The 22,217-nt window shown below is 39.9% G+C and overlaps 1 protein-coding gene across 1 annotated transcript; it reads right to left on the bottom strand.

Moving 5' to 3' along the window:
• Positions 1-658: 658 nt before the first annotated feature.
• zgc:162200 (uncharacterized protein LOC558638 homolog) lies at positions 659-20,692 on the bottom strand. The gene is made up of 10 exons (XM_053504044.1): positions 20,490-20,692; positions 19,100-19,374; positions 15,895-16,107; positions 13,580-13,732; positions 11,773-12,234; positions 9,811-10,650; positions 8,934-9,107; positions 6,215-6,366; positions 4,792-5,131; positions 659-3,231 (listed from the first exon to the last, which is right to left on the bottom strand). Exons 2-10 carry the CDS (start codon positions 19,316-19,318, stop codon positions 3,226-3,228), a joined length of 2,559 nt encoding a protein of 852 aa, XP_053360019.1. The 5' UTR covers positions 19,319-19,374; positions 20,490-20,692; the 3' UTR covers positions 659-3,225.
• Between the last annotated feature and the right edge of the window lie 1,525 nt (positions 20,693-22,217).

Raw genomic sequence — 22,217 nt, 5'->3', positions numbered from 1 at the left:
CAGAAACCCACTCAGTGTAAAACGTAACCGTCAGCTCCTGACTGGACAAGAACAAGATATCCAAAGCAAAAAAAAAGCAGAGGTCTAGTGCTTACTGAATGCAATCTAAATGTAAAAGCAGGTGGAAATAAATAATGAGGCAAGAATATACATTAATCTGAGCAAGCAGGTCAAATTCACCTGCTGATTTGTTAAATTATTCATTCAGATTTTATACTGCTCATCTTGTATAGGGTTGTAGGGGGCCTGGAGCATTTCCCAGGAAACTTCAGGCACAAGGCAGCGCACACCCTGGATAGGATGGCAATCCATCACAGTACACACACACACACACACACACACAAAGCAGGCAATTTGGGAACCCCAATTAAAGTAATCTGCATTTCTTTAAACTGTGGGAGGAACCCACCCAAGAACAGAGAGAACATGCAAAGTCCATGCACACAAACCTTAGGGCGGGACTCAAACCCTCAACTCTGGTGGTGCGAGACCACAGGGCTAACTGCTACGCCACCATCCTGCCAATTAGCTAGTCAATTTTAGACACTTTTGCAGACTTTAAAAAAAAAAAAAAAAAAAAAAAAAAAAAATGAAAACATTTCCACATCATGTTTCATTTTAATCCAGACATCGAGCAGAAATAAACCATAACTCCAAGGACATTTAATTTATTTTTATTTTACACTACACATTGCACAAAACAGTGTGACTGACATATGAAAATTACATCTTCTTGTTAAAATGGGACGATCAGTGGAAACTAAAAAGAGCAGTAAAGCAGTGGTTAAAAGTGATGGGATCGAGGGAGTTTAAAAGGTCGGAACAGGCAGACATTTTTCAGACCATAGTTACAAACCTTAACAAGCAACTGTTACTTTCGTCTTTTTTGAGATTTCACTACCATTTGTGATAAAAGCAAAGATATTTATAAGCCACAATATTGTTGATTCACACAATAATAATGCAAGTCAGGTCCAGAGGTGTGAGCGAAAATATCAGAATCATGGTTTTAGTAGACATTGGTAATAAATATGTTTCTTCAGTATGTGCTAGTTACATGATCTTTAAAGATCATGTTTTAATTAGTCTGCTTATGTAATAAAACAACAACAACAATCCTTAGAGTCCAAGTCAATGAAGCTAAAGCAAAGTTGAAGCTTTGCTTCAGTTGGGAGCTTCATCACTTTAATATTTTTACTTCATGATTCAGTTATTTTCTCACACCATGGCCCGTGTAAGCTTCCTACATTGTTTAACATGGTTTATGAACATGCAAAGGAATGAAGCTGAACAACCTGCGCTGATCAGCTACCAAATACGAAATTTTATATACACATATAAACAACAGCACTGCTCTGATAAGAACAGCGATGTGTTTATGTTACCAGGTCCTGCCAGTTAAGGACAATTTCAGGGGGAATAACACAATTTGTAACTACACAGCAAAAAAAAGAAAAAGAAAAAAAAAGGACCCTATTTAGAAACATAATTTATGTACAAGTACCTACAAATTTCCTAAAAACCGGTTGACTCTGCAAGTAATTAAGGCACTGTTTCAGATCTTGTTTCTCTCCCATGATGTGTTCCCTTTAGCAAAAACATTGGTGCCTTATTGCTTTGATAAATAATATAATTATAATAATAATAAAACAAAAACTAGACATGGCTCTGCTTGTACTTGTAGCCGAGAGTAATAATTGATGTAACAGTGCTTTGTGTTTAACCCTGTGTAAAAGATCACAAAACTCGCAGTAGTTCTGACAGGACATGACACTTTCTTTCCTTTTCAATTTTTTTTTTTTTTTTTTTTACATTTTACTCTATTCAGCATTAGCAGCAAGACCTCCCAATCTCTGCACAGAACTTCATCTATCCATTAAGAGGCTGAGTAGGGTTGTTACCAATTATGGTATATTAACTTAATCGACAAACATCATGGTAAAGAAGGATAGAAAATAAAGAAAAACTTAAAAGAATACTGAAACGTTTCACAAATGTCTTTGTGTACAAGATCAAATCCAAATAGAAATATATTAATAAGAACAAATTTTTCATAAAATCTGATGCTGTCAGCATTTCTCAGCTGAGAGAGGGTGGCTGTGAGGAAAAGCAGTACGCTGAGCAGTTTCGTTTAGCTCTGGTCAGCAGTGTCATGTTCTTCTATGCACTGTGTATGATGTTAGGGTCACTAAGAGCAGGAGCAGAGGTAGCAACACAACATGGTTACAGCAGTAACAAATTACACACACAGCCCAAGAGTTTTCAGTGTAGTCCATGTCTCCTGCACTGAAAGACAGAAGTGGCTTAAAGGGGGGGATGTAAAATTCAAACTAGCTGGACCCAAAAAAAAGACGAAACCACTTGATAGGAGTAAAAAACAAAAACAAAACAAAAAAAACCACAAAAAAACACTGTCAGTAATTAAAAAGTTATTTTATACCATGAGACAGTAACAACCCTACTAAGTGTACAGTACAGCAGATAAAAGGTTTTCTATTAATGTCTGTTTTTCTAAAAAAAAAAGAAAAAAAAAAAAATCTGTCTAGTTTATACTTTGAGAAGTCTGATGGACAACGCTTAGGGAGCAGTGCATTACACTCTATGATGAAGTAGGAAATAAAAATTAAAGTTCACAAACATTCTGAACATGCCTCAGCTGCACACTAATACTGTCGGACTGTCAGTCATTCTAGGTAGTAGAATAATTTACAATAATGCAGGCCAGAAATTCCTTCTTACATAATCCTCCCCGAAGACAGCAGCTAAATACAGGATGGGGATTTTTTTTTTTTTTTTTTTTTTTAAACATACACATTGGTCTTTTAAAGTGGGTTAGGTGTGGTACAATACCCATGAGACTGAAAGCAAGTTTGATAACTTGCCTTACTTCAGAAAGCTCATGGTGAAATGAAATGAAGCTCCGGGGAGCCTTCAGTTCCTCGAAGCTGCACAATACTTGAGCGAGCAAGTCAGACAGACGAACAGACAGACAGAGCAAGAGGAAAGATAGAAAAAGTGAGGTAGAGGACACAAAAAAAACGGATAAGACAGAGACGGAAAGTTAAATGAGACGAGAATAAGCACAAGGGGAGCCCGATGTGGTTTGGAGTGGGATGAGGTGGATGTCGGAGCGGGTCGGGTCGGGTCTGGAGTGTTAAGGGTGGTTCTGAGCTGGGCATGAACACGGTCCACACACACTGGAGCAGGACAGGAGGAATGGAGCATTCACCGCTGCAAAAACAGGCCGAAAGACAAAATCAATTGCATGACAGTGACAAAAATGTACATTCAGAGAATTCGGGGTGCTCTAGATGTGAAAAATCTAAAGTTCTATTAGCGACACATTAATGTGAAATTTAGTCTGCATGGTCATGTAACTGTAAAGGAAATAATAAAAAAAAAACTAAACAAAAAACACCACCACAGAACACGCGATGATCATGATATTTATGTACCCATTATATTACAAAATTTTATTAAGTTACTCTCTCAAATTTACATCATTAAAGATTTCTAATTATTAAGATTTTAATTGTTTAATACATATATATATGATTATTAACTATTAATTTATCCAGTCTGGTTAATTTCTGTATTTTGGTGTAAAAGCAGTAGATCTGATGCCAAGATTTCTAAAGTGCCTCAATTTTATTAAATGATATTTATAAAAATGTGCTTTTTTATGAGATTGTCTGTAAAAAGTAGTTGGCTGAAGAAGTCTATTTTCTCAATTTTCTTTCCCATTTTTTTTCTTAATAATTTACACTTGTAGAAATTGTATGGAAAATTTTGTTTAAAATGTGACAAACGTTTTACTGGTAAAATTTTCTGATTTATAAGATATTATATAATGCCTTTATATATCAAACGAGATCCATACCATTTTCCATACTAGCATTAGTGGAAATTAGCTCTTCATCATTTAGCGTGCTTATGTTGACGACTACTGGAGCGGCTATTTGACTCTGAACTTCGTTTGTTGTGTGCAGGCTTGCGATTTGTCTCAGTGCCTGTGTGCTGCTTTTTCACTGCGTCAGGTTGCTTTCTGTTCTCCTGGCTTGGGACAGAAAACGCCTCCTCTACGTTATTACAACGCGAGTTTGACCGGCTCTTGACTCGAGAAGCTGATCTTGCACCACTACTGCTGGTGACGGAGGATATTTGGGGTTTACTATACTGACCACACTGAGCAGTTTGACCACTAGAGGATGCTACACTCAAGCGTCTGTGAGCTGGTGGGGACGTGGATGTGGACGTGGAGGTGGATGGTACACGTGCACCAGAAAAGCGCTTTACACTAGTTGCTTCCACAGAGCGTGATTTGGAAATGCTGGATTGCTTTTTGGGAACCACACTACGCTCAGCAGTAGATTTAGATTTTGAAAAGGATCTTACATCCTCTTTCACACGAGCTCTTGGCTCTGATCTGGTTGTAATGTTGACACTGGGTCTAGAGGCGAGGTTTTCTACAGATCGTGAAGGCGATGCTTTTGACCTACTGGCGGGTAAAGACGCCCGGCGCACTTTGATGAAGGTATTATCGCGACACGGCCCTGAGACTTGAATGCTTTTGCCAGGTGTCTCAGTAGCCCTAGGCTTTAGTGAGAGTGTAGTGAAAGGCCCTAAGCCACCTTTCGTGTCATCTAATGAACAAGATAAACTAGCTCCACGACTACGAATGAATGTAGCGTCACGTGCGACACACATAGACACCAGACTTTGCGTGGAAGTGAATGGCAGAGGCTGAGTGACAAAAGAGGAAGAGGATGAAGAAGATGACACGGGTCTTACAGGGCTGCCGTGGAGGCTGCGTGATTGCACCCTCAGATGTCCGCTCGTGCTCAAGCTGCCTGATGATGACACCAACACAGGGCTGGCACGTGGACTGCTTCTCATAGGGCTCCGTGGCGCTCTTCCTGATTTGGTGGCCAGCTGCTTGGCACGAGAGCGACGTGGGCTGCCTCCATTACTGTGGGCATGCAGTGGGGCCTCCAGGTCCTCCAGCCTCTGAGTCAGTGCTAGCTTCTGTTGGATGGCCATGCGCAGGAGTGAATTGAGGGTCTTCTTTTCATCCTCTGCAGCGGCAAGCTGTCGCTGCATCTCTTCTAACTGAGTTACGTACTGGTCGCATCTGGGTGAGAAAGAAATTATTTAAATAAGCAGCAACCAGACATTTTACTAAAATCAATTGGCAACAAAAACGGCACAGCATATCTACACACAGGGCTCATTAGAATTCACTCAAGCTGTGATCACTGCACTTGGAGGGGTCATACACAAATCAAGGTTATTTGTAAGAAATGGAATATTTTAAAAAATGGGTCAGAGTTTGCTACATAGGGATACTTCATACAGATTTATTTGAAGTGTGTTTTTTGAAAGAACAATAAGATCTTTATACATGCAGTTGTGTCTTATGCAATCATGTGCAAGTTAGTCTTATGTTGCTAATGAGTAATACAAGTTAAATATGTTACCCAAAGGAAACGGGCACACAGACTGCATTTGGAACAGGGTGGAACTGGTAAAGACTGATCAATGGAAATTACTTTTAGCTCTTTAGTAATTGCTTAAAACAGCTATTTTCATGATCATCTTACATCTGCTTACGATATTTTTTTTAGGCTGAATTACGTAAGAAAAAAAAATACAAACAAGGCTCTAAAAGCAAAATGTATTTTAATCTAATCTCATTGACGACAGTTGTGTGTTTCAACTGAAACACCAGCCCACATAATACAAGCCAAATATGATTAGGATGGCTGGTTAAGTAATATAATCTAATATAACGTCCGGAAAAATAGCAGTAGCTTTCCAGATGTCCCATAAATGTTTGAAGAGGTCTTATTTCCACCGCACATATACTTTGCCAAAAGTACTACGAGTGTTCCTCTGTAACCGCATTAACAGCAATACTTTACAATTCCATTGTTATTAAACATTAAACCTCTTTCATCGTCTGTTTCACTTGCAGTCTAAACCACATGACCGAGTGTGGTTACAAGGCAGAACGTAAATGTGCACGTTAATCTGCATGTGAGGAGAGCTCAATGGGAGATGAGAGGTTAGGATTATAATATGATTATCTTCTTCAGACAAAACACTGAATGTAGAGACCGACTATAATCTCTGCAGCTTTACACTCTTGTCCTATCACGGGTGTCACACAGTGTCTGAATCCTTAACTGCCTCGGAGTAGCCATGTGCATTGTACCTGCTCGCAAACATGACCCTCAGCGAGGAGAACGTAGCGGCGTCCTCCTTCAGGCCCTTGAGCTCGTTTCTCAGCTTCAGCATGGTCTCAGACACGACAGTCTTTTCTGTCTCGTACTTGGTCTTCAAGTTGCTTAGAGCTAACTCAGCAGTCTGAAAAAAAATAAATTGATCATGAAGTTTCAAGTATGTAGCAAATTTAGTCAAGTAAATAAATGCAAACATATGTTGGTTGCTGATAATGAGCTAGATATTACATAGCTTGTGTCTCAGGTGCTCTAAACAAATGTGCCAGAGTGTCTGGTATTTTTGTATAAATTTTAAGCTTCTTAAAAATGATAAATGGTACAAGATAAATGTACAACATTTGACATTTTTCCTTTTTTTTGTTGTAGAGATACTCTCCAAAGAATTTTTTCTTTATGTGAAGAAGTGCTACTGTATGACAGGTTTTTAAACACGGCTATCAATCAACCAACAGTCTAGTATGTAGCAGCTTTAAGCTTCTATGCCAATAAACTTAAAGTTTCAACTCCGGTCTTGCCCAATTGGTTGTTTTTTCACTCATTTGGAATACTTTTTAATCATGTTGGCTAAAAAAAAATTAAAATAACTGTTGTGCAGTTTAGAAAAATAAATAATCTGTTTTAGGTTAACTGAGCTACAGTGTGAATTCTAGAACAGATTATTTGGGCTTGTTATCCGAGTAGGTGTTTTTTTTTTTTTCTTTCTTTCTTTTTCCGCACAGCCTAGGCGGGTTTTGTAAGGGGAGGTTTACAATTTCAGCTAATTTCGGTATTAGCTGAGAGACTGTACAAAATAAAAGGGAATGAGAAAAGCAAAAAAATAAAAAAAAATAGATCAAGGCTTTATATACTGTTTCTGTTTTAGAGCACATAGAGATGATCGAGAAAAAGGAGAAATTTCTATCAAACCTCAGTTTTGCAGTATATCCGCTTAACTAATAAGTTATGAATTTATTATTTATTGCAACTGGAATAAATGTGTTTAGTAATAAGTGTTTAACAAAACCAAGCAAAACTGTTCTGCAAACTGTTTGTGTGTAAGTGCAGGCGCTACTCATTAGTTCTGTACTGTTCACAAACTATGCTGGCAGTAAATGTTCCATGTTCGACTGTCAAGAAACGAAATTTGCTATATAGTTCTGCTGTTTTTACAGTAAAGTAGGATAGTCATCTGAGTGCGTTATATTATTTCAATCCCCACTTGTTGAATTTTGGTGTTCAATTCCTATACCTTTAAATATAACTATCGTTATATCATCCTATACACTTAATTCTCCTTGTGTAACACTTATTAACCATGATTAATGATTAAACATAGCAGACAATATAGCAAATAACAGACACCAGTAAAATATAATGGTGTAGTCAAATAATTAAAATTAACATTAAAAAGAGAACAGGAAAAATGTATAGCTGCACATGTTTCAGGCTCACTGTAGGTGTGTTAGAGCAGAACAATACATTTCCTGCCTGTTGCAATAGTACTAATACAATAAACAATAATGAAATCCCAAAAGAAAATGAAAAACTGCCGTGAGCTGACTTATTCAGGATATTAGTCTGGTCCTGGAGCATTCCCTGTCCAGATTATTACATAATACAGTTGTGTATTGTGTGTTAATGAACAACGATGTTTGAAGTTCAACAAATAATCAAAGTGTTCTTCCAGACACGATTATGTCCACAATGGGAAAGATCAGTATTTAAAAAAAATTAGACAACGCAATCTAACAAAGACAACCACAGCGTACAAAACTCGCAGAACGAGCTCTCAGGGCTCAGTGAATTAGTTCAAAGTGATGACTTTCTAAAAATTCAACATGGTTGCATTGGCAGGTGAGAATACCTGCTTACGAAACACCTTCCATAATATAAACAAGAAAGAAAAACAGGCCAACAGGCCAATGATCAAGTTTCAATGACAAATGGATCCGATGTGCCAAACATTTCCCAAAATCAGCATCTATTAGAAAGCCAGTGCGAACTCCCAACATGATGAGTTTCAGATGACAAATGTACAAATCACCCACAAATTAGCAATTGTTTTCTAGATATAAGTCAACATGTGTGACACTCTCACCTTGCTTTAAAAGTGTCAGAGGCATTGCATCTATAGCTTTATACTACACTGACCTAGTACACTGGGTCATAGAGGACTTTGGTCCTAACTTGTCTTGTGTCATGCAGTGATCATCACCGCTAAACAATTTTACGCTTCCAAAATACACGTTATGTCTAATCTGATTATACTGCACTAACTAGTCTGCAGTTAGTAAACAAGCTCCACAATTTAATACTAGTCACTCAAAAAAAATACACTGAAAGAGCAGTTTTTTTCTCCCTTGTGTAGCAGGGGAAGAGCACATCAACATTTTAATCTGGAATGATTAGTACAAACAAACTCTTAATATTGTTGACTGTGTCCAAATCTGTACCCACTTTTTTCCATCTCACATGCCCTTAACTGAACTCTGTGTTTCCTTGCTTAACAAAAACAGACAATACATTATTATTTCTCACATATATATTACTGCACAGTGAAATTCTTTCTTTGCATATGGGATCAGAGTCCAGGGTCAGCCATAATACGGTGCCGCTTAATAGGCAGATATGGTTAAGGACCTTGCTCCAGAGCCCAACAGTGGTAGTATTTAGTGAAAGCCAATAAAAAAAAGCCAGACCTGATGAGCGTACCTGTTTGTTTGCCTTTAGGACAGTCCTGAGTGTGGCGATCTGCTCTCTCTTGGTGCTTAGAAGAGACTTGAGCTTCAGCACTTCCTCGAGCAGAGCTTCACGGTCAGATTCAGAGCTGCCTCCTAACGCAGATGAGGGTAAGGCACCACGTTGCCTGCACAGGTCAACAGCTACCTGAAAAGAAAAAAAAAAAAATTAAGTTTCCTTGAGTCCTGTTACAGTTAAAAAAAGGTTTGGGGGTGGAATGTCATTGTGTAAATGTTTGCAAAATCTTCTTTTTAAATAAAAGCTCATTTCTTAATAGGGCAACATCACACAGCCTTTAACTGGGATCTTCCATCTTGCCTATGGTTTAAAATTTGTCATTACTGGGTCACTTACATAGTACCAAACCCAAACAAAAAGTTATATGAGTACAGAAATAGGACTGAATGAAAGCTCAACACAAATTTGCATTAGTGACTATTGTACTGTAACGTCAGTATTTTCACAACAGAACATATGTGGGTTAAACATGTGTTGAAAACATACATACCTTTGTATTTAACCTTAGAGCTTTTACAACACGGGAGATTGTACAATGTCACATGAACTACATGGTAGAGAGCTCAAAGTTGCACAGGAAAAAGGAAGTCAAGCAATACATTTCTCTTCCTTACTCCAAACACAAACAATGAAACCATCTCGTTGCCAACATAAACTAGGCTGATGAGATCATGTACAATATGCCAGCATCCTGTTATGCCCTTTAGCTACTGTAAGACAGACTGATGAATGAATTTACTAGTGTATTTTGGAGGCTGCAGTAGTGATAACCAGAAATATGCAATGTGCGTTGTTTCTATGCTACTTCTTAACACAATCTTGTCAGTTTTACCTGGAGGTGTTTAATCTGGCAGCGAATGACAGCCACCAGGTTGCGCACGTTGGTGGGGTCCCTGAAATCCAGTGTTGGAGAGCTAGGGCCACTTCCACAGTTTGTAGAGGAATCTCCATTTGCCGTTGTGATGTCCAAGTCTACCTTCCCCAGCGCCTCTCCTGACCTTCTCTGCTTCCGGAATGATCCGTGGTGGTGCCTTCTCCCACCTCGTGCTCCATCGCGATAGTAGTCTAGCGTCACACGTCGCGGTGTGAGGTTGTTGCACATGCAAACATGGTGGTAGAGATTAGCCAGCTCTTCAGAGAAGGCCAGCAGCTCCTCCTGTGTGGCGCTCAGGTGGCATTCGGAGTCGGTGGCGACACGACGCGTAGCTCCGATCTCGAGCTCTAGCTGCCCGATACGCTCCTGGTCATGGCGACTGGCAGCGATGCACTGGCGAATCTTGTCAGCCAGCTCCTGAGCCTCAGCCCTCCAGCGCTCCTTCTCCTGCAGGTGGCGCTCCTCCAGACCCCGGCAGCGATCGCCTGCCTCTTTCAGCTCGTCGCGCAGCTGCATAAGCTCGGCGTTGGCTGCACGCATGCGCTTCTCGAGCACCTCCGCACTCTTGGCATCCAGCTCCAGATCTTCATCGTTCTCCTGCTCCCTCTTTCCATTCTGTTCCTGGATTTTCGTCCCGGACTGGGAGATGGAGGAAGTGGAACAACCCTGCAAGACCTCCAGACGCTGAGAGAGCTGCTCCACCTTCACTTTTTGCTCATCCAGAGCTACTTTAGACTGAGCCAGTGCCTCCTGGAGGTCTTGGACTGAACTGGCCAAAGCTGCTTTCTCCCTCTCTACCTACAGTCAGGAAAAAAACAAACAAAAAAACAACACAATATTAGAGTAACTCACGACAAAACATAGGTTGACTTTCAACTTTTCAATTTAAATTTTGGGGATTTAGGAATAATATTGCTTTGGTCATCTGTATTCATGGTTGGTTTAGTGTGATGTGATGCAGTGAAAAAAAATGGGTTATATGGTATTATTGCAGACTGATTAAAATACAAAAGAATTGTACTCTGGCTGTTTTAACACAATTATAAAAAAAAAAAAAAATAGGCTTAAAAAGTTATTCAAGTCAAGGAGGTGAGCAAATGCGTTTCCAATTTTTTTTTTTATAGATCGTTTGAAGCAGGCAACTCTTCTTGTGTCAGTTTTTTTTTTTTGTGGAAATGACATGCAAAGCAGATGGTAGGCCTACATAGAAGAAATGGATTCAGTAACATTATATGTAGAAATCTATATAAGCTGATGAAAAAAATCCTTTTTTTTCTTAATCATGCTTCTCAATCCATCCATCTGTTGAAAAGAGATGATGGTTACAAGCCATTTCAAAACACTTTCAACGCCTGTTAAGAGGCTTCTGTGTACATGATCTCAAACAGGATGTGGTTTAAAGACGGGAAGCAGATTTCAAGCATCATAAAGTCATAAAAGGCAAGCGGCTTAACAGCTGAAGACCTTTAAATCACTTTTGGTTTGATCTGAGAGAAATTAGATTTGGTTAGGATCAGCAGGTACCTTCATACAAACAACTTACAATTAGGAGTTTATAATTTGCATAAGTAACAACTTTTTTGTACTTTTTTGCTGCATCAATCTTCTATGTTTATGTCAAAACAGAAACATTTTAAAGTGTGTGTGTGTGTGTGTGTGTTTGTTTCTTTTTGTGTTTGTGTGTTTATATATATATATATATATATATATATATATATATATATATATATATAGAGGAGGGTTCTTAATTCCTTTTGACAGTTTGGTTCATTACCAGCTAAGACAGGAATTCAGCTTTATAAAATAACAATGCATGAGTGTATTCACCCACTTAAGGATTCAGCATACTTGCTTCAGGTTAAGGAGCTTAAGAAAAGTAGTTTTATATTCTTCTTTGTGAAATTTTAATGTGTGGCCCACCTGCAACAGCTGCTGTTTGAGTTTCTGACTGTCGGACAGATGGAGTTCGCTCAGCAGGTCAGCCACCAGCCCGGGAGCCTGAGGCCGAAGGAACACGCCGGTGTTCCTCGGAGTAGAGCAGTGCTGCTTCTCGCTTCCCTTCGAGTGGTTGTAGCCGCTGTCCTGCTCCTCTCCCTCTTTATCCCCCCGATCCTTCTCCTCTGCAGCCCTATCGCCATCCAGACTGTCGTCCAACTGCAGGTCCAGGTTCACCACAGAATCGAACGGGTTGACCGTGTGAGCAGCTAGTTCCCGTTTTAAACTGTTCTTTTGCTCACGTTCATCCTTCAGGGCCTCGAGGGCCTCGTCCAGCTGCCTCTCAGCGATCTCCCGCAACCGGCCGGCCTCCTCCAGCTGTGCTCGCAGCAGCTCCTGTTCCTCATCCTTCTGTGAGAGCTCCACCTTCAGTGCCTCAAACTCCACCTGAGGGCAGGGCAGAGGAGGAGAACTAGATCAAGTCGCTGTGTATGCTTACTTGGATGAGCAAAGGAAAATTAAAAATGATCAAAATCACTGATCTGTCAGTCTCGGGTGCTCTGCCTATGCCATCTTGTATACACAGTTCTGGCTTAAACCATTGCGTTCTGATTGTGGAAAAACAATCTAACCACTATGCACTGACTAGCATGTACAAAATTCAGCATGTGTGTAAATCCACCCTGGCTCATAAAACGATTCTGTCTAATGCACTGTATCAGTACTGTACAACTCCCTATTCAAAGTTTGACAATTTCTGACAAACTTTAGAAAGATCTGACACAAACACACAAAGACTACAGACTGATGTCCTTCTATCATCTTACAACAGGGGAAAAAAAAGTAGCAAAAAAAAAAAAAAAAAAAAAAAAAAAAGTGTGATAGTCCCTTGACGGCTTTGTACGTCGAAGTGGTTTGCTTATTTATTTGTTTATGTATAGATTGATTTAGATTTAACATTTAAAAGGGTCAATAAAGATATTTATTGAACTGTTTTAAGATTTAATGCTTTAAACAGCTAAAGAAATGTAGGGTTATAATTGTTGATGTTCAGTTTACTGATAAAAATAAAATGTCTGTCATAAAATGTCTTTGTATCTAAACTGACTGAATAATTGTGGTTTCAACAGTGAGAAAGATAACTGTAATTATAGTTTTATTTTTAACTAACAGTATAAAGCCCTGCTTGAAACCACTTTGCTTGTCAGGATTAATTATCCTTATTTAGAGTCAGAGCTTGATGTTTAACAAACAACAAGTCCATGTAAAGTAAGGATTAAACCCCTTTGTACCACCCTGAATTTCTGGTCTGATTGTACTGTTCTAGATTGTTTTTCTAGTCGAACCAGTTTAGCAGTGAGTGCTCTAAACCAGAGATGTGCTAATGTGAAGAGAGTTTCAGAAGAGGTCATTTGTGAAAGCCTTTCCGTTATGCGGTCAAACTAAGTAGAGGTCTATTGTCGAGACAGAGCTGAGAACACAGATACTACAAAGGGAGCAGTTGTGTTGTCCTGATAACAGTAAGGACCACACACACACACACACACACACACACACACACACACACACACACACACACACACACACACACACAAACCGTCACAAGACACCTCTCACCAGTCCTTTTAAACAAAGGCTGACTTCATGTAGCAAAGATTAGGAGACGACGTGCGGCACTGCCCACAGTTACACAGCAACTTTCCAGCTTCAAGTGTTTCGTGTATCACGCATTAGGCAACAGCAAATCAGAGGAAGTGTTGTAACACCCACAACACCACCCACAAACACACACCTGGTTCTCTTTGAGTACAGAGACTTGTTTCTGCAGGGAGATGTTCTCTTCCTCCAGTTCTGTGTTGTCCTGAAGCTGCTGCAGTTCGCGAACCTTAAATTCCTTCATCTCTTCTCTGACACGGGCCTTCTCATCCTCTAAACCATCACACTCCTACAGCAAAAACCAAGATACAGACAAAAAAGTCAGATTATTGTTCAGAAGATTACTGGTCCCTTAAAATAATGTTATATATCATATTACCACTATGTAATATATACAGTATAAACATATATACATTTATATACAGCCTCTGTGAGAGGGGTTAAATTAATAGAAACAATAAAAGATAACGGAGAGGGCTAAAGCGAGATGACTTTCTTCAATTATTAGCCCCTCAAGACCTTGTATTAATTTTCTCCATATAGTACCCTCTCTCATATTTTGCTCTTGCTGTTTTAGCACTGTGAGCTGAATGAGGTATTCCTACCTATAATTTGACAACTCTACTTTAGCCATAACACCTTTCACACCTAACATACTTTTACCATGACACCTTTGCCTCCAGATGACTCTGGGCCACTTTAACCAAGCGCTGATTAAAAGACCGTGTTTAAGGATGTCTTAACACTTTGTAGCAAAGTATGATTTTGTCATATAATGAACCTTAAGCTTTGATTAAGTTGTTAAACAGACACACACCAAACTGTAATGCAAATATTAAGTTTCTATTTAGATGATGAACAGTGGTATGGCTTAAGGAAGTCAGGTGTGGCAGAGAAATATGTGAAGGTGGTGGAAGGTATGTACAAGAACAGCATTACAGTAGCGAAGTGTGTCGTAGGTACGACTGAGTGGTTTAAGGTGAAGGTGGGACTGCATTAGGGATCGGCTCTTCGCCCCTTCCTGTGTGCAATGGTGATGGACAGGTTGACGGATGAGGTTTGACAAGAGTGCCCATGGACTATGACGCTTTTTATTGATATTCTGACCAGCAACGAGAGCAGGGAGCTGGTTGAGATGGGTCTGGACAGGTGGAGGGATGCACTGAAGAGAAGAGGCATGAAGATCAGTGGGAGCAAGACAGATTACATGGGTGTAAAGGAGAGAGAGAGAGAGAGAGAGAGAGAGAGAGAGAGAGAGAGGGTGGGAGAAAGGTGCAGCTGCAGGGAGCAGAGGTAGTGGAAGGTAGAGAAGTTTAAATATTCATTTAACTGTCCCAAGCAATTGGAAGTTTGGTACAAGAGCTCAGAAGATGCTGTAATTTGCTTTGGGAGTGACAAGAATGGACAGGATGAGGGACAGTGCAGGTAGGATGGTTAGGAGACAAAGTTTGAGAGGTCAGATTAAGATGGTTTGGATATGTGCAGAGAATGTATGGGGGGGATAACAGGAGGAAAATATTAGAGATGAAGCTCGAAGAAAAGAGGAAGGCCCAAGACAAGGTTTATGGATGTGATGACGCAGGACACCACAGGTGGAAGTCTTGGAGGAAGATGTGGTGGACTGAGTTCAATGGAGACAAATATCCGTGTTGCGACCCCTAATGGGGGCAGCCGAAAGAAAAAGTTTTTGGTTCCAATCAGATTTTGTCTGTGAAAATTACTGCAATTCTCCATCATTGCCACAAACGAATCAAAACATAGTTGTTATCTTGTCATGGATGTTCATAAATGCTACTTTGCAAATGTTATTTATTACAGAGGGATGAATAAAAATATTATGTCCATGCTATAAAATGTTTTTTTTTTTTCTGTGTCATATTTGGGAATTAACTGCTTTAATAATGTAAATGCTTCACTACATTTCGAGATGCGTATAAAAGAAAAACATATTTCAGAACATACAGATGAAAACATCAAAATGTAAACTTTCAGAATGAGAGGGATTTCCCCACTTTAATACACATATGCTGTCACACACCTTGTTCCCCACCAGAGGTTTAAGTGGTAGAGTGTGTGTTCTACCATATGGAACTAACACCATCTGTGCAAAAAAACTGTTCTCTTAACACCAGTCAGTCAGCTGTAAGTGACCTTGATCTCTTATTCCATCAGAAACTGAAACCAACCCTGGGCTTGAATTACAATACCTGTAAGAGACGAACCTATGATCAGATCTCTTTCCCTATTTTGCTTTGCTCTGTTTCCATAATATCCACAGAGGAACCGTTATAAGCACTTCTGCTCCTCTTTGTAGACCTGAACATCTAAAAACCTAGTTCAGACTGACCTGAGAGCACTTTTGTTAATTATTTAATTATATATTTATAAAAAAATAAATTAATTAATTTAAAAAAGTGTGATCCTAAAGTGATATACTAAGTATCAGAATACCTTCTTGAGCTGAGTGGAGAGACCGCTTAACCTCTCGTTCTCAGCCATGCTGTTGGCCAGAGCCAGCCGAGACTGCTTTAGCTCTGCCTGCAGCTCTTCCATCCGCGTTGCCATGGCAGCCTCCTTACTAGCCGTCTCCTGTAGCAGACACTCCTCTCGACACTGCCCATCTGCTGTTGCACGCTTGTGGCTGCTCACAGTGTCGGCCAGCGCCTGCACATGTATACACAAACACACATACCATCTTATATGCCAGTATATGGTAAGTACATTTACATTTATAAGCATGAATAACTAATTGCATAATATGACTGCTTTCTTTGCAGCAGTCAAATTGTGTCATCAGCTGTGAGAACCCAAACAAGACGACTAGGACAGACTACTCTTAGTTAATTTGGTGGAAGCAAAGTACACATGACCATGCATTCTGAGTCACTGAAGCAAGCTGAGTCTCCCTGCAACTCCTACGACCTCGCATTCTCAACCTGCTGGCAACCGAGGCACTGCACTTTCAGGATCACATGACCCAAATTTACACCACAACCCTATGTGATGAATTACTATGGACTGAATCGAGTCTGAATAGGTCAACCTTTATAAACCATGTGCCGTTCTTTTGTGAACATGCAGGACAAACATTGAGGGAGAGACTTGTGGTAAAAACAGGTTAAGAGTGGCGCCTTTAGGATGAATAGCTGAGACACTAAAAACAGTAAAAAGGAGGAAAAAGCTCAGCCGATCTGGTGTCTCCTCTTCACGGCTTAACATTCCAAGTTATTTAACATAGGCATGCTGCCTTTCTGCCTTGTTTCACTGCACAGAGAGCATTTAAGGGCACATCTTGATGTACCACTTTGTGGATTTCATGCTCTGGTAATCACACCACTATCTCCCCACCTATCCAGTTGATGTAATTCACAGTCACAAGTTGCTTATCTTCCTATTAAAGCCAGTACTAAAGTGTTTTATTCCTCTAATCCATGGGTCACAAATTAAAATTTAAGAGATCCTGTCAATAAAGTTTTTTTGAGGTCTGAATTTCATGTTTGTGTAGGATTCGGATGTCTCCATAAATGCAGTTGTTGTAAGTTTATAATAACAAGCAATTGAAAATTTCCACAGCATTTCAATAATATTTACTGTCAATTTTCAGTAACAACGTTAACCATGTGAACAAATTGAACATTAACAGCCTTGTATATTTCCTTGTACCCGTATGGAATACAAGCAACAATCTTTACTCAAATTTTTCTAAATTTTCATTTGCATGATCCTGGGCTGGAAAATAATGTGAAAGGATTCTGGTTACTCTGTCATACCAGGCTCTCAGTTTGGGCATTTTACAATCCCTCAACACTGAGTGCTGCAGATACGTTTGCACTAACGACAAATGCTTTGTCTTATAGTGGCACCTCATATTACTGCTTTTTATTTATCGTCAAGATTTTGTAACATATGCGACAAACTGGCTTTAAACATCCCGCAGGAAGAATAAATATATACACTGATCCATTCATTCATCTTTGAAAGTTTTCAGTTTTTACTTTTCTTGGATCATTGCTGTGTTGTAAATCCATTTCTGTTTCTTTCACACACAACAAAAGTCCTAGATTATTCTTATATTAATTATTCTTATTCATCAGAAAAGCATCAGGGTTGAATAGAACCGTCAATCGGTCCGAATCTGGACCACGGTCCTTCATTTAATGATGCCTGCTCCATACCAGTAATTAGGCTACAATTTTTTACGACTTTAAAGTCATTTTTAGCAGCCTTACAAAACGTTCACAAATCAACTCAAATGCAACACATCATGTTAGCAGGAAGCAGAAAAAATCTTTAAAAGCTCTCCTGTTACATAAAACGTACAGTTTTACCACTGTAGTAAGGCTCTGTCAATAGAAACTTTCTCTGAAAATGCTTAATAAATCTAGAAATACACTCCCTTACATCACTATATTTAAAAAATTATAGTTTATAAAAGATCTGTTTACCACACAAAGGGTCTACCAAACAAGTAAAAAAACAGATAATGTATTAAACTGAGCACATTAATATAAACCTAGGATTTGTTTGGCAGCTGAAACTACAACTAAAGCTGCTGTTAGAGAAAATTAATCAACAGCTTTTGAACGATCAGATTTGACAACTCAATAAATAGATATACATTTTTTAAAAAGGCAAAGCTAATGACTCACTGTTAAATTGGGCTTAGAATCACATATGAAATGCGGTTCATTTTCATTTCATGGCATTCTCTGTGAGGGAGGTGACCAGAGAAGTCTCCAAGCCTTGCCCAACCCTATGAATGGCATCTTGGCTAATTTTAGCAAGGTTATGTATTCAATGCAACAAATTGTTCTTTGATATCTCAAGTGTTGCTGAATGCACAAGTTAGAACATCATACAAGAAGATCCTCCTGCCGGCTACAGACTTTACAATGTTGATTTTTTAAAAAACATTTATTAACAATTTTAGACATCATAATCTCTATACCCCTGGCAAATGGTGAATAACAATTTAAATGTTCATGAAAGTGGGAACAGGATGAGAAAGCAAGCTTGCTGCAGTACTGTAATTGCTACAGTTTGGGCACCTCTTTCTTTGACAAACGTCCAATTCCACACTCGTACAGTTAGACAGCACATCACTTTTGATTTATGCAAGTTGAGCTTTGTCCAATAAGATAGATAGATAGATAGATAGATAGATAGACAGGCAGACTTTTTTTATTATTTAAAAATATTTATTAGTCTAAACAAATTTAGCAAATAATTCGCTTCTAGCACACCAGTGCATAACAATGCATGACTAGTTTGGAGTTAAAATTATTATAAATTAAAAACTAATAAATTATTATTATTATTTTTTTTATTGTCGTCATGGTGGTGATACATGACTCGCCACACAAATAATATTTGTGATGCATCACTTAACTGATTTTTCCTCGCATCTCTAATAAACAGCATGCAAAAAGGTCATTCTCATATGTTAAAGCTACTGTAAATAATCTTGGCAATCTGGAAAAATAATCCTGCCACACTTGGCCACTGAAGTCAACCACCTGCTCCCCCTTTAGACCCACACCCTCTGTGCAAAATCCCTCCCTGAAGCCACAAACACCATCTGCCTGGCTTTTTCCCATTTTTACAGATCACATTATTTTCCATCACTCAAGCCATTTGTTAGGGCATGTGAACTGACCTCACGGAGCTGCTGCACCTCCAGTTTGAGTGCCTCGTGCTCCTCCTCCAGCTGGGTGTGTTTGGTCTTGAGAGCGGCGCTCTCCTCTAACACGGCCAGGCCGTACCGTGCCGCCTGAAGCTTCTCCTCGTTGGCCTCCTGGAGCTCGGCAGAGAGCCGCTCCACTTCAGCGTGGAGGCTCACTCCTCCTGTCGCCTCCATGTCCTCCTCCTCCAGCATCCTCCTCCTCACGCTGCGCTCTGGGACACGCCGGTCACGCCTGCCTCCTCATGGCCCTGATCATGCGACAGAGGGTTTACTGTAAGACTCGGCTGCATGCACGCGGCTCGTGTAATCACCTTACAAGGACATTATACAGAACACCAGAGGAATCTCTGACTTGAGGGCAACCAGAACATTTTATCATGTTCCCTTTTTGTATCAGAGCTGTAAGGATTTTGCTAAACAATAATATTTCCTGGAATTCCTGGTTTCAAGACACAGCCAAATGGATGTGCAGTGCAAAAGTTTGTGCACCCTTAGTGACAATACTTGACAACAATACAACCACCAAGACATTCACTATAGATTAACTTGACATGAAAGACAATGTTAAAACTTGTTTTTGCAACTATCACTATAATTATTTTTATTATCATAAAAAAATATACATTATTATTATTATTATTATTATTAGTGTCCCTATTGTTCTCTCAAGCTCAAGCTGTAATGTTTAAATGGGCCTCCTGACATTTTTCTGACTAGGCACTTTAAACCTCGACACCATAAATAAGATCTTAAGTAAACATAATGACATTTTACTAATTAAACAAGCTAAGCAGTGTTACTTACAGGTTTTAGTCAGGTGGCTAAACGTTAGGTCACAATGTATACACTCTCCCAATATAAGACAAAGAACAAATATATAAACTGAACAAGTATAAACCTGATAAAACACATAACATTTTAATGGGTACTGTATGTCGGCTAAACCCCTAGCATCACCCGGGTGTTAGCCATGTCACATCGCGGACTGCCTCTTAGCAAGGAGGCTAATCAATACACACACAGGCGTACGGCTGGTGGTAGCAGTTAGCACGCTAGCTTCGTGACGAACTGTTACAAGATAACAGATGTTAGCGAGATGTAAGAACAGTCTGGTGGTGTTCACTCTGTAAATTAGTCGAGCTTAACCCGCCTAAATAAGCTGCAGCTAATTATCAAATAAACGCTAACTGCTGCATAAATGCTACGTTCCATGTTTAACATTTTCATGTAAAACGCTCCCTCACAGAGTTAGCCAGCTAGCTAACGTTACATCTCTAAAAGCCGCAGCACTGGATGCGACTCTTAACCAGCTAGTTAGCTACAATTTATAATTCATCCCTGACCTAGTTAAAGCCATTCTTACCTCTTTAAAATACGTCCTCAGCCTTCACCAATGTATTTACCGTCTGTAAATGTGACACGCTGCAATTTCCTTTGTCCAAAGCTATCCACAATAAAATCCGGTCTCAAATAAACCGAAGGACGAGAAATATTCCGATTAAATCCGCATTCAGGCACTGCTCTCCTCCTCCTCGTCCTGTGCGCGCGCCGCGAATGACCGGCTCTTTCTTCCTTTCTTCAGCGCTTCCTTGACAACGTCACTGCCGTAAGCCAATCCTGACGCACACACAGTGCACTAGGTAGCACACATAAGCTTTTATCTTTCACCCTACGTAGTGCACCTATCGAGAAAGTACGGAGCGGTATGAGAACAAAACCAGACCAGCGCGTCCTGTTCTGTGGAAAGACAACGTCAAGTACCGCATTTTGGCTGGAATGATGAGTTAGTCATGCAGGGCATCTTATTTATTCAGGGAAATCTAAACAAAGCGTCATGAATTATAACTCTATCTCTCTCTCTATCTCTCTCTCTAAATAAATAAATAAATATATTATAGACATTTATGTATTCACTCATTTATCTTCTATACCGCTTTATTCTGTACAGGGTCAAGTAAAGACTTTGGGCACGAGGCAGCGCATACACACACACACACTACAGGCTGTTTGGAAGCATTCATGTTTTTGGACTGTGGGAGGAAACCCCATTACCCAGAGGAAAACCACCAAGCACAGGGAGAACATGCAAACTCCACACACACACACACACACACACACACACAGACCAGAGGCGAGAATTAAACCCTCGACTCTGGAGGCGCAAGGCCACAGTGCTAACCACTACGCCACCATGCTGCCTTCTATCTATCTATCCATCTATCTATCTATCTATCTATCTATCTATCAAGAAGTAGTTTTTTATAGAAAAAAATGTCACATTAAGGGAGTCTATCCTAGGAAACACATGGCAGGGTACACCCATCCATCGCTGGACACACACACACACACACACACACACACACACACACACACACAGAGGATACCCACCAAGCACGGGAAGAACATGCAAACTCCAGGCACACAGACCCAAACAACAAGCTACCATGCCACTTTTGTAAGCTTTTCAAAATGAATTAAATATGCACAAGTTTGCATATTTATAAACACCCACATGCACAAATCAGCGTTTTACTGTGAAGACGCTCACTTGCTCGCTCATTATCTATACCGCTTAATCTTGGATACAGGGTCATGGGAGACCTGGAGCCTACCTCAGGAGTCTTAGGGCATAAGCCGTGGTACACCCTGGACGGGGTGCCAATCCATCACAGGGCACACAAACACACTATTGGCAATTTGGGAACCCCAATTAGCATAATCTTTGGAGTTTGGGTTGAAACCCACCATGCATGGAGAGAACACAGTCCAAAGACTGTACTTCCACAGTTCAAAGACATGCAGATTAGTTTAACTGGCATTCCCAAATTGCCTGTAGTGTGTGTGAGTGAGAGTACTCTGCGACGGATTGGCCCCTGTCCAGGGTGTAGCCTGCCTCGTGCCCAAAGTCTCCTGGGATAGGCTTCAGACCTCCTATGACACTGTATAGGAACTGCAGTATAGAAGATGAATTAATCATGTTATAGATCTAATTTATCTACCACTACTACTACTAATAGGCTAATCATCATCATCTTAAAATGTAATCATCCTTGCTGTTCCTCTAGGTTCACAGCCAATGAGCCAATTGAAA

This window comes from Clarias gariepinus, chromosome 9 (assembly GCF_024256425.1).
Source record: "Clarias gariepinus isolate MV-2021 ecotype Netherlands chromosome 9, CGAR_prim_01v2, whole genome shotgun sequence".
Lineage (NCBI taxonomy): Eukaryota > Metazoa > Chordata > Actinopteri > Siluriformes > Clariidae > Clarias > Clarias gariepinus.
The sequence above is the reverse complement of the archived record's forward strand: the minus strand, read 5'-3'. Positions and strand labels throughout refer to the sequence as shown.